Source organism: Jatropha curcas, chromosome 3 (genome assembly GCF_041381405.1).
Source record: "Jatropha curcas cultivar XTBG-Jc1 chromosome 3, XTBG_Jcur_1.0, whole genome shotgun sequence".
NCBI classification, from domain to species: Eukaryota; Viridiplantae; Streptophyta; class Magnoliopsida; order Malpighiales; family Euphorbiaceae; genus Jatropha; species Jatropha curcas.
This window is the reverse complement of record NC_143153.1, coordinates 31,194,005-31,206,523: the sequence shown is the minus strand read 5'-3', so window position 1 is coordinate 31,206,523 and position 12,519 is coordinate 31,194,005. Positions and strand designations below refer to the sequence as shown.

The following is a 12,519-nucleotide window of genomic DNA, read 5'->3' as shown; positions in this document are numbered from 1 at the left end:
ATAGGAGAACTCCTAATTCGTTAAGGGCATAGCAATGAGTGGAAACATTAAACATGAGTTCAGAGGAAGTATCCAATGATGTGTAATAAGATTGTAATTTCATGGAAAGAGAAGTGCTTTTCTTTTTTTTTTTTTTTTTTTTTGCCTATTTTGCTGGAGAGTTGGTGCAAACTTCTTCTTGTTATCAAAATTTCTATGTTTCGTTTTTTAGACTTATCTAAGATTTTATGGCACTTCAAATTGAATTGATTACAGTTTTGTGGTTGTGTACATTTTAATACTTCATCAGGTATGCTATCACTGAGTATCGTACACCGGACCGGATAAACAGAAAAATAGAATCTTACTTTTATCAGTGACACACTAAGTGGATTCAACATGTTGTATCAGATAATTCCAATGGTGATTTTGGGCCTAACACAAAATTATGCATTCTCTCTGTGAAATAGATGTAGGATGAATAAGATCACATGGAGTATGCTCAATAGGTTCATAACCAAGTTTATTAATTAATACTTCTATTTTCTGTGCTATATTGCATGCTGAAAACTATTCAACATCTTCAGCATTCAGAATATTGATTGCTTCTAAGTGCGGGCTCTCTTGTCATGATGTTGTGACAAATCAAATTACATCTCTTCCTCTCTTGATATGAAGAAAAGACATAATTTACTTCAACCACATCTGCATTGACACCAATCCACTTTCTTGCCATAAGCTTCGTGATAAGAAAATGCCATAATTTGATAATGATAATAATGATCTTCATACTGATTTACTGAAAGGGGCCCTCTTGAGATTTTTTTTATTTGACCTAGCTGCGAGCTATAAAGTGCATATGCAAACGTTTACATGCCAAGTGCACTGTTCACAGTTTGCTCATTAAGGACTAATTGTTATTGATAGTGATTTTCTCTAGTTAGATAATTGTTTTCTGGATACTTCATAAAATTATGAGTTTGTTTGTTTGTATGTAGGATGTTAAATGAATGGATGTTCTGAGAGAGAGCCATTCTCTGTGGTCCATAGGGATTGTGAAATGTCAATGCAGTCACACTTGATTCATAGGAATAATAAATTTCCTTTTATCTGCAGACTGATTTTATCAATAATCTTAGTTATATACCTTTTGGTCCTTTTTTGCCATTGTACGTATTTAATAATTAGGCATTTAATAATTAGGCTCATTTTGGGTCGTAAGCATTCCCTTTTGACTTTCAAATTTAAGGGTTAGGCTCAGGTTGAATGATGCTTTATTCAGTCTGTCTTGCCTGGATGGCAATATCTGACTATTTTGCAATATTCTTGTATCACTGAATTTCATTTCTGCTTGATAATAACAATAGAAAATCTCTACCCTGAGTTGTACCCCATAGATATGTTTTAGGTTATTCTATGAACATTGTGTATTATTTTGTGATTTTGAAGATTGAATTATGGATTGGATAAGACAAATGCAAAATTATGATTTAACATCTTACTATTACTGATTTAGATTAAATTAGATCATGTAAACTACAAAAAGTCAAATTTTACTCCTATAATTCTATGATCCATGGTGCTGCGATTAAGATTGATGGATGGAGATGCCTCAACTCCTTTACAAGCACATTTGGTGATGGACAGTTAGAGTAAATTAATTTCCATATTCTACAATCCATATGTGTTATGATTAAAATGATGTATGGATAATACCTCTGCTACATCATCCTCTGCCATTCATTAGATGTGACTAATGTGAGGACTGATGGGGAGTGATAAAGGCATTTTTTTTTCTTTCTTAAGAAAAAATTGTTTGAGAAAATAGACGAAAAAGCCATGTGAGACAGTCCCCATTGGATTCCATTGGTAGCTTATCTCTTTAACAACTCTGATAGATTGCAAAAGGATCTCACTGGTCAATGTGATCATTTGTGTGTTCTTGACCGTTATTTTAACATATTTGATTGATGACTCTAGACATGATACAGTAGGTTTGAAGATGTGATGAACCTAGAACTGCTTGGCAAAGTGACAGAGAAGGTAATTGAAAGAATTGGGTGTCTTCATGGTCTCATAGCCTAGAACTGCTTGGCAAAGTGACAGAGAAGGTAATTGAAAGAATTGGGTGTCTTCATGGTCTCATAGCCTAGAACATGTATTTGTTTTATTTATTTATTTGAGAAATAGCAACCTAGGCCATTCAAGCCTCTAAAAAATAGAGTCTGGAGCAAGTTAAGATACTCAACAAGGGTTATATTCAAGGGACTTAAAAGTAAAAGGCTTTACTGGGTATACTGCTTATTTTTTTGTGAACTGCAATACTGTGTCAAGATTATTTGCTCAAATTTTAAATCCAGATGTGTTTGTACTAGTCAATAACAGAGTAAAGATCGCAAGTATGGCAAACAATGACGGGTCTTCCTAGAAGAGCAGGTCCAGTTTTGATGTTATTGAATTCCTTCCCGGTTAGTTATTGGTGTTTCTAAGTTGTTAAAACTCCTGTCATCTAGGATGCAGCCAGTACATTGAAGTTTAACTGTGTCCTAGTATGATTTGGATGCCGAAAATGAAGTGAATGCTTTTTTTTCACTTGATTTAAAACTCAGCTTATGCTGGATATAGTATTTCCTCTAGGCTTTTGATTGGTGGTCTTCACCTTTCTAATTCTTTCATGGTTTTGTGAACATTACCCCGATGATGATAGGTGGCAATGTTGCAGAAGCAAGAAATCTGGAATTCGACTCAAATGTTGAAGTTGAAACCTAACCATAAGCAGAAAACTTGGTGTAAGAGAAAAAATAGTTATCAATTAGTTTCAATATTATCATTTTGAAGTGAGAAATATGAATAGGCAAGAGATGGTAGGCCCATTCCAGTCAAAGAAATGAAATTTCGTAAATAGTGGAAATAGATTAGCATGAGAGCCAAATGAATTGCTAGATCATGTTGAGATCCACGTTAATGATCACATGGAAACTTGGTCCTCCATGTAATTCTGTCTTCTCTTGACATCAAAAATTAATGTGGGTTCCATATGTCATTGTGTTAAAGTTTCACCACCACTCAGATTTGTTTGTTTTTATTCTACAATTTGAACTATGCTGTGTTAATATACGTCTCTTGCATTACCATCTCATAAATTTTGTCATGTTTATCCATGTTCACATCATGGCAGGTACAATAGAAATGAAAATGACCTGCACATACTTTCAGGTGCCAACAAGAAGACCCTTGCCTTTATTCTATTTAGACTATGACCTGATCTTAGGTATTTGTATACTTAAAGATTAAAGTTTTCATTGTTCGTCCCTGTAAAGTTCCAGGTCCACTTTTCGACGCTTTGCTTTCCAATTGATTGTAGTTTTATGTTCATTGATGCCTAGATGTAAAAGGATTTATAAGACCATTAGCTCACTTGTTGCTTTAATTTACATCTGTTACATATAAATAATAAACAACTAACTCTTAGTCACAAATTAATAAGTGTGGCTATATGAATCTTTGCTACCTTGCATCTTGATATAACTGGTAAAATTCTTCTCAGTTGTTGAAAAAAATAAAATTAACAGAGCATTGGTGGCTATTGTCAATTACATACAGTCTACGCTCTGATATGAACTTTATACATGTGGTTGATGTTGTATATGGTTTCTGTGGGAAATTCCACAAATTATGCCGCTAACATCATTATGTGATGCCACGGAATGACAGAAGAAACTTAGGATATGGAACTTTCTTTTTCCTATGGGATGGAATTGTACTTGCCATCCTCTTGGGTCTAATATTTATTTTAATGAACTATATCTGATGATTTTGTTTTACTTCATTTTGAGAACTTGCTAAGTAAAAATAAACGCATTAGAATGTATACATTTTTGTTTTCATGCATATTGTAGAATCTCTAAATGATCAATGATCTTATCTTTTCCTCATTTTCTGGGCGGAGCATGGATATCCTTCAGGTATGATCTTATTTTAATTTTGGGTACTCTCAATATTCAGCAAATTTTTTTTTTTTTGTTCGTTTGCTAAAATTTTCACACCACAATAGAAAGACCCTGTTCTCACTTGGTCGAATTTTAGAAGAGATGCAGATTAACCCGACACTTAACTTGTATGCCATGACATCATAATGTTCAAATAATTTTGAGTAACATTCAAATTAGGATAATATTTGTATGATCATGAGAAAGGTGAAATACATAAAAAGTTTCTCCTACAGTTTCTTCTACATAAAACGTTACATGCAACATTTAATTTAGCTTAGAATGAATGTTCCATAGTAGAGTCTTTTGGTTCAACTATAGTTTATCTGGCATGGTTTCCAAGACATTCTTTTATATATGCTACATTATAGACAAACACATAGTACCCACTTTCTAATTTTATGGTTTCACTTCTTTTAAGAACATATATTTTGATTAATAAATCACATTCCACAGTGCAATTTCCCATAATGTTTGGGATCTTCAATGTAGATCGTTCTCACTAGAATGGTTTAATCACATGGAAACTGAACTTTGAATCTTATTAAAATGTAGCAAGTAAATATGTTAGTTTTATCACTGAAGCCTGCATAAAATGCAAACTTCCATAGAGAACCAAATCTATTCTTGGTAACAGATATTTTGGATTAGCATGGGAGTGTTTGTGGAGATGTCAGTTGAGAAATTCTCTGCCAACAAATTCATTATCTTCACCCAAACCTTTTGTAAGTCCACCTGCTCCAATAAGAAACAACCCACATGCCAACTTTGTCCACAGACATAATCTGTGTGCGACTGCAGGAAGGATTTTGTCCATCTTAGCTTTTGTCAGGTTGAAACTCTTCGTTGGAATTCCCATTGTAGGTGACCTATTGAGATCTATCTATTGTATCACTCAAGGTAGGGGACCCCTTCTTGCTATAGAATATAGTAATATATTAAGAACCATCCATTTTTCTCCTTTCAAATAGTAGTACCCTTGCTGTTTTTATACACTCTTTGATCAAATTGAATGCAAGATACAAAAATGTCCTGCATATGACACCCCTAAGGTTCTTCCAAACGAGATCCAAGGATCCCCAGAAATAGAGAATATCCAAACCCTAACAAACAAACTGAACCCTCCTCCTGGATGCTAGCTACTTATTGGAAATTTGAATATGAACAAAAGGGACATGCTTCTTGTGTTTGAATGATTGATTTGGACAATTATATGGTCTACACCATAAGAAAGGAGGACAATATTATCTGGTTATATAGTGCAATCCACTGACAATGCATGCTTGGGGTCCACACTCTATCTAATTAGCTATGAAAGACATCATGGTAGTGTTTAAGTGATTGATTATTTGTTTTACTTATAGTAAAAGAAATTAGAGTTTGAATTCTTCCCCTTTAAGAATTTATTTATGCCCATAACAGAATATTAGTGTACATAAATATATATATGGACCACATTATCACATTATTTGATTTCAAATAAGGAAATTGATGTGTGGTCCTTTGTAAAATAGGGGAAATCATCTACATGATAGTGCTAAAAACAGAATTCTTTTGGGCAGCTAGTTTTTTTTTATGATTAAGAATGTCTTATAGAATTGCTTGAATAGTGACAATCTTAGGTATGTAAATGAGTGAGACCCACCCAATTCCTACTATATGTCTAATCTAGTGATATTAGGGAATTTAACATTAATGAATGCATATATGCATACATCAAATCACTCACACATGTATTATCCATGGATTTAGTTAGGTTAGCCATTAGTTTTGTGCTGAGATAAGTGGAAATGAGATAGATATGAAAAGAAAAGAATCATTTTGAGAGAGAAAGGGAGTGGGTGAAGGTGCAAAATTTACCAATTTGCATTATTGATAATAATAATAATAATACAGAAAAATAAGGCAAGGAAGGAAGGAAGGTAGCCATCCCACTAGTAAAAAAGAAGTGAGAATGAGATTGAGAAACCCTAGAAAAAAAGTAGTATTGCCGCGTGAGGGGAAACATGAAGCGGGGCCCTCTTATACAATGTGGGGCTCTATCAAATGTCATGCATGGTTGTCATGTCATATCATTCCTATGCATGGGAATTGCTATTGCTATTGCTACCCACTCTCTTTCAATACTCACCGTTTTATTTGCTCACCACTAACTGTAACTAGCAATGGCGAAGCTAGAGTTTAAATTTAAGGGGCAAATACTTAAACATGTAAATTAGGCCATGAATGTGTGTTACAATTTACTGAAATGCCAGGTTTAATCCATGTTATGTTAAGTTATTTTTTTAATTTTTTTTTTTTAAGAGAAGCGGCAATTGTCCACCTTCTCATTAACGTGGCTTCGCTCATGGCAACTAGCATTCTTCACATATACGAGAATAAATTTTCTGTGATTGATTGAAAATATAATTCTATGAGCAAATTGATAAAATAAGAAAATTTTGTTTTACTTGTAAATACAATTTATTCATTATGCTTGAGATAACTAAATATTGCTTTTTTTTTAATATGAATTGTCAACATAGATAAAACTAATATCCAATATTAATACAATGGAATAGTCGGTCAAAGGCAGTCAACATTAATACAAGGAAAAAAAGGCAATCCACTGTACTTTTTTATATTTCTAAAATAATAATAATAATATCCTTTGCTTTCTATTCCTGTACTCAATGATAGTACGCAATAATTGAACCGTTAAATTCTAGAAAAAAAAAAAGAAATTAGGCGGGAAATAATAAATCATGTAAAAGAGAAAGCATTTGACAGTGACGTACCACGACATCGAGAGCCCCAGTTATCGAGGGAACTCCACCCACACAGAACCTTGACGGCGACTTGATTGGCATGCCCGTGACCTGCCCGCCAAAGTTTATGATAGGCTCATGTCGTTTTCCGCTGCCCGGCCGAATCAGATAAAGTCGGGCAGAGACTAGACCGTCCTGTTTCGGTCTTCGGACAAGTCTCGCGTTCCGGACGGCACGCGCGGTCAGGTACACATCTCTCCTCTCTGTTAAACTATATATGGTAGTTTTTTATTTTCTAAAATAAACAGGGAATAATTTTTTTCAAGAAAAACAGAAAATGATCAAGAAATAGGTAAGCGAAAGTGCTAAAATCCGGGGAAAATGTCGCCAGAAATATCATGATCTGGCTAAACAAAACATGGGTTTTCTTTTGCACTTCATTTTATCTGTCCTGTTCTGTTTTTCTGGTTGCTTCTGGTTTATTCCATGTGACATATGGGGCTCTCTCCTATTTTACACTTTAGTTCCCCAAGTACAGTGTCTTTGGAAAAGGTACACCCCAAGTATAGAGACATTACCTGAAACCCACTTCAAAAAGCATCTTATTTCTGCTATTAATTAATTTGAATCTTATCATCTAATGTTTAGTTATTAAAATTTAATTTGTTATTAGTGTGCTACTATTCAAGAAGTCAATATAATTGATCGGTCATGGAAAGATTCAAGTCTATCAGTCTTTTAGGATGCCTCACTAGCATAACGCACTGTTAAAATAGTGAATTGTTACTTTAGCAACCAACCCTAGCTATGAAGGGTAGGTTTGTTTCAAGTCAAAAGACCCAAGTACTTCATAAAAATTACTTTAAAGAAATCTATTTGTCTAGTTAATTCTAGCTAAATTGGTGCTTACCTAGCTAGGCACACCACATATTTGCTTCTCTCTTTGATTCTAAGATACTCATCCAACAACCAACCAACCAACTTTCTTGAATTAATTAAATTAATTCACACCAAAATAAGAGTTTCAAAAATAAATTATTTAACTTTGCATGTACTATCATTGAAGTATGTTCATGGACATCTTCATAACATCTGATTGTTTGAAGGGACAGTTTCTTTTCCTAGCTCTTCATGAAGATGAAAGAGAGAGAAAGAAAAAGAGAATTTGATTGGGTTTGAACATGACCGTTACTATGTTTTTAACAATAGAAAAATGACAGTACAGGATTGTAGTAATTAATTTAAACCCATGTAGGCCAGCAACTGTTAATTACTAATTAATTAGTTAATTGAGGCACTCATTGAGTCAATGACAGGTTTGAGGTAATGTGGACTTTACAATATAATTATATTTAATAATGGTTGGATAATTATAGAATATAAGTAATTATAAAACATTGGTCACTATATTATCTTGTAATGCAAGTGATAAAGTCACTAATTTCTATATATCCAATGGTGATTGACAAATGGTTCCACAAATATCAAACATGTAGACCCCTTCTTTCCCTCTCTCCCAACATCATATCATATCTCCTTCCATTTCTCTATCTTCTCTTATTATTCTTCGTCTGTCTTTACTTCCCATTTCACACAATGTGTATATATTTATCTGGTTCACACTGTCATTATGTATGTTTATCTGTGTGGCTGAACACATTCTTTGTCAATTCATGCTCCGAAACACCAACTTTTGGAGAAGCAAACAGATTTGGGAGATTATCAAATCGATTTGCTATTTGTCTTATGTGTCTGTTATTTGGTAAAATAGTGTTAAAACTTAGATGCTAAACTAATTAAGCATTTTGTGTATACACAGTTCAGAATTCAAAGTCTTTAACAAGGTCTCCTACCTAATTACTTTTGTACCTTTTATGAAGCTTCCTTATGAAATTCCATACACTGTGCGAACCCGTTAAGTCAATAAAGTAGTCAAATCCATACTCGTTTCTGTAAGAGTAAAGGTTTTTTGACCTCCAGCAAAATGCATTTTTTAGAGTTTGAATTTGTGTTTTTACTTTTATGAAAATTGAGGTCGTTTAATTCCCAACAAACCGTTGTTGATAGAAAATTTTTTTTGTTAGGTAGAAAAGAGCAGTAGATATTAGTATGATGATATGGGCACCACCTACCCATAAAGAGTTTGAGCACAAAATAAATATGTTTCCAATTTTTGGTCAATAATATTGTTAATTAAGGTTTAAAATATGGGTCTTAACCATGTGTAATTGATAGTGATTAGGGAATGTTCAAGCTATAGGTTGAATTGAATCCACACACCATATATATGAATAATGATTCATGTGTGAATGATTAGGGTTTGGATTTAAAATAACTCAATGTGAAGCACACGATGGTTATGATATCCTGATTCCTGCAAGTGTATGTGGGGAAGGCTAAATTGAAGCCATAAGTCTCGGGCAGTAGCTTTATAGTTGGGGGTGGAGCCATCGGCTTTACACGTATTTCCATGTGATTTCTCCTCTCCTAATGATGCTTCTTCAAAACAGCATCTTCTGCAACAAAAACACCAAGCTCCCAACAAATATTATTCTTTCAGAAAACTTGATTACTATAATCATTATAAATTCTCTGCTCTTTAATATATCTATATAAACATTAGTGCCAATCAAATTGTATTTTAGACATAATGAGACATCACTAGGAGGCCCCATTTTCTTACATTCACTAATCTAATTACAACATATAGTTTCACCAATGTTGGTCCTCCTGCCTTAATAATCCACAACAAGGAAAATGAAAAATTGATGCTTCTGAAATAATTGATTTAAAATGCTTAGATGGGAAGATATGAAATTCATCATGAACTTTAAGTAATATAGTTCTAATACATAAAGGGGAAGAAGATGATTCAGAAGTTGTGTTTCCATTTCCTGTTTTGTGGTTGCTATTAGACTCAGATGAAGAATTTAATTATAATTTCTTGAGACTGTAGTTTGAATATTAGGGTAATAATGGGGTCTTGTCAAATTTGATTTTTCATGAGAGAGAGTATATATAGGGATCAGAAGGGCATATTGGGAAATAGAGAAAAGACCATTTACTTCCTCTAAAATCCAAATGCAGCAAAATTCCAAATTAAAGAGCACTTTGTTGTTTTGTGATTATAATAATAAGTGGCTGCTTTCACACTGTATGTCTATATTAAAGCTTCAAATCATCTATCTCTATTCCTTTACACCCACAAACAACAAAGCCTTTCAATTGAACTTTCAAAGGCAAGCCGATATATGTCTTTCACCTCTCTCTCTCTCTCACTCTCTCTCTTTCACATTGATCATTGCATACTATAATACACAACAAAACCTACTTTCTTTCTTTTAGCTTTTCCACTAACTCAAAAAGACTCACCTTGCTTTGCTTTTCTTGTTTTGGATTGTTGTAGATCTTCAAAGAAGAAAAAATGATTCAAGAACTCCTAGGAAGTGCTGGCCTTATCGGAGGAGAGAGGAAAATTTCGATCCGTGGTACCATTTTAGAAGGAACACCTTCTCCTTCTCCTTCATTATCTCCTTCTTCTTCAACTACTACAACATCAACAACTTCCGCTGCTGCTCCTACTACTGCAACTGCTGCTAATAATTCAACTTCAGAAAACCTGAGATGCCCTCGATGTGATTCTTCAAACACTAAATTCTGCTATTACAACAACTATAACCTTACTCAGCCTCGCCACTTTTGCAAGACTTGTCGCCGGTATTGGACTAAAGGTGGCGCTCTTCGGAATGTTCCAATTGGAGGCGGATGTAGAAAAAACAAGAACACAACTGTATCCGCATCAGTTGGAAAGTCAAGCGCTAGTAAGATGAAAACTATGGTATCTGATATTGGAAGATCAAGTTTTGGAAATGGATTTGATCATCACGAACTTTCTTCAAGTCCAATTATGTGGGCTTCACCTCAAAATTCTCATCTTTTAACCTTATTGAGAGCTACCCATAATCCTAACCCTAGTTCCAATACACTATCGAATTCTCTTCCTGTGAAGGAGGAGGGTGTGATGGGAACCCACTTGCTAACTGAGCAAACAACCGCACTAAATCCTCGTACTCTTGGCTTGGACCCGCTTACCCAAGTCCCTTCTTTAGGTCTTTGCACCCCTTTTTGGAAAAACAGCCAAAACCAAGCTCAACAGCATCAACAGACAGCAGTTGGTGAAGCTCAAAATTCAGGAATACAAGAACTTTATCAGAGACTCAGATCATCAACCAATTATTATACTGATAATAACTCCCATGTAATTCTAAGCAATGTGGGTTCTTCTTCAACCTCAACATCTTCAACCATTTTGGAGTCTTCTCCTGTTGCTGGTGGTGAATTGGGTTATTGGAATCCAACATTTTCATGGTCTGATCTTCCAACAACCAACGGTGCATATCCTTGAGAACCCTTCTTCTCTACTTCATTTTTAATTTCTACTATTTTTTTTTATTTTCATTTTGTTTTCTTTAGTTCAGAGATTTCCTTCATTTTTCTAGGGTTGTTTGTTTGGATTGTGGTATATGGATATGGTAGCAGATTAGTCATCAGTTTCTTTTTGATGTTTATTAATTATGTATGTGTGTTTTGAGGTGTGTTTAACATTGTACCAAGAAGTGGTAGAAATGGAAAATATATATTAGCTTCTTGTAAGTTCCTCCTGAGCGATGAAAAATCTCTTCTAATCATATAATAATCTATTATAATACTTAAACCTTAGAACTTAGATTTGTGGGTATTTCTTGTATTCTATGAGAGTAAAATACATACTAAAAAATTCTCACATGACATGATTAAATATTTATCATCTTGGTTAACTCGAAAAAAAGAGTTTGGTGTTCCTTTTCATATATAGTGAGAGGAAGTGGTGGTGGAATGAGCTGTTGGGTGGAATATATATGAAGATTCGTTCATATTTATTTATTTATTTTTGTTACGAGAAAGTGATGAAAGAAAAGAGTAGTAAAAAGCAGCCTTTGGAAAGAGTCTCCTCAAACAGCAATTTGATTCTCGCAGTTGGGAAAAGGAATTCCATCTGCAGCTTTGTTGTCTGTCTGACGTTCTCTGCTTCTGATAAAGGATTTGCTTTCATTCCATTTTAATCAATAACATACCCATTTCTCTCTCTCCCTTCCCACATGAATGTCTGTCGTAGATAGCTTTAATTTGGAGTTTTAAGCATGTCACGCTTCTTCCAAATGATATTAATTAGGGTTTCTTAGCAAATCAAAATGGGTTTGATAAAGAAATATAATTTCATACAAAATGTTTTTTATGGATTAATAACCTTTATGGCTCTCAACACTTGAAGGTAGGTTTAAGGGTTGGGTTAGACACTACATTGGGAATTCATATTGATGCTTAATTAAATTTCTTCTTGGTTATTTTAGTTTTTGAATCGAATTCGAGTTTAATTTGAATTCTACAATTTTTTGAAATTTGATTAACTTATTAAATTTTCAATTGAATGAACTTAAATTTGTTCAGAGTTTTAACTGAATAGTCAAATGTAATTAATTTTTATTATAATATATAATTTTTTACCTCAATGTCCACATTCTAATTTCTTTTACTTTTTTTTTTTTTAAAATGCAAAGCCTTTCCTTTATTATTTATTTCATGTTAATTGATTTTATGAAATATTAAGTAAAAGGAAATACTTTCAATAAAATGATTAACAAAGTTATAACATATTTTTTACAACTTTATCTAAAAAATTGACCTAAAAATACAAAAATTCAGCCTAAAAACAGGGAAAATATACATTATCTAGCTAGAGCATAACATAATCAAGAGATATTTAT

The 12,519-nt window shown here is 33.6% G+C and overlaps 1 protein-coding gene across 2 annotated transcripts; it reads left to right on the top strand.

Annotated features, from left to right (window-relative positions):
* The first annotated feature begins 6,763 nt into the window (after positions 1–6,763).
* On the top strand, positions 6,764–11,368 carry LOC105639655 (uncharacterized). 2 transcript variants are annotated; one of them, XM_020681623.3, is made up of 2 exons: positions 6,764–6,961; positions 10,122–11,368. In XM_020681623.3, exon 2 carries the CDS (start codon positions 10,140–10,142, stop codon positions 11,118–11,120), a length of 981 nt encoding a protein of 326 aa, XP_020537282.1. In that variant the 5' UTR covers positions 6,764–6,961; positions 10,122–10,139; the 3' UTR covers positions 11,121–11,368. The 2 variants fall into 2 exon arrangements, with proteins under 2 accessions (XP_020537282.1, XP_012079164.1); XM_012223774.4 differs by lacking the exon at positions 6,764–6,961 and adding an exon at positions 9,811–9,954.
* Positions 11,369–12,519: the final 1,151 nt, after the last annotated feature.

Excerpts from the sequence above, each read along its gene's own strand:
- LOC105639655 (XM_020681623.3), top strand. The coding sequence starts at position 10,140 with ATGATTCAAGAACTCCTAGGAAGTGCTGGCCTTATCGGAGGAGAGAGG.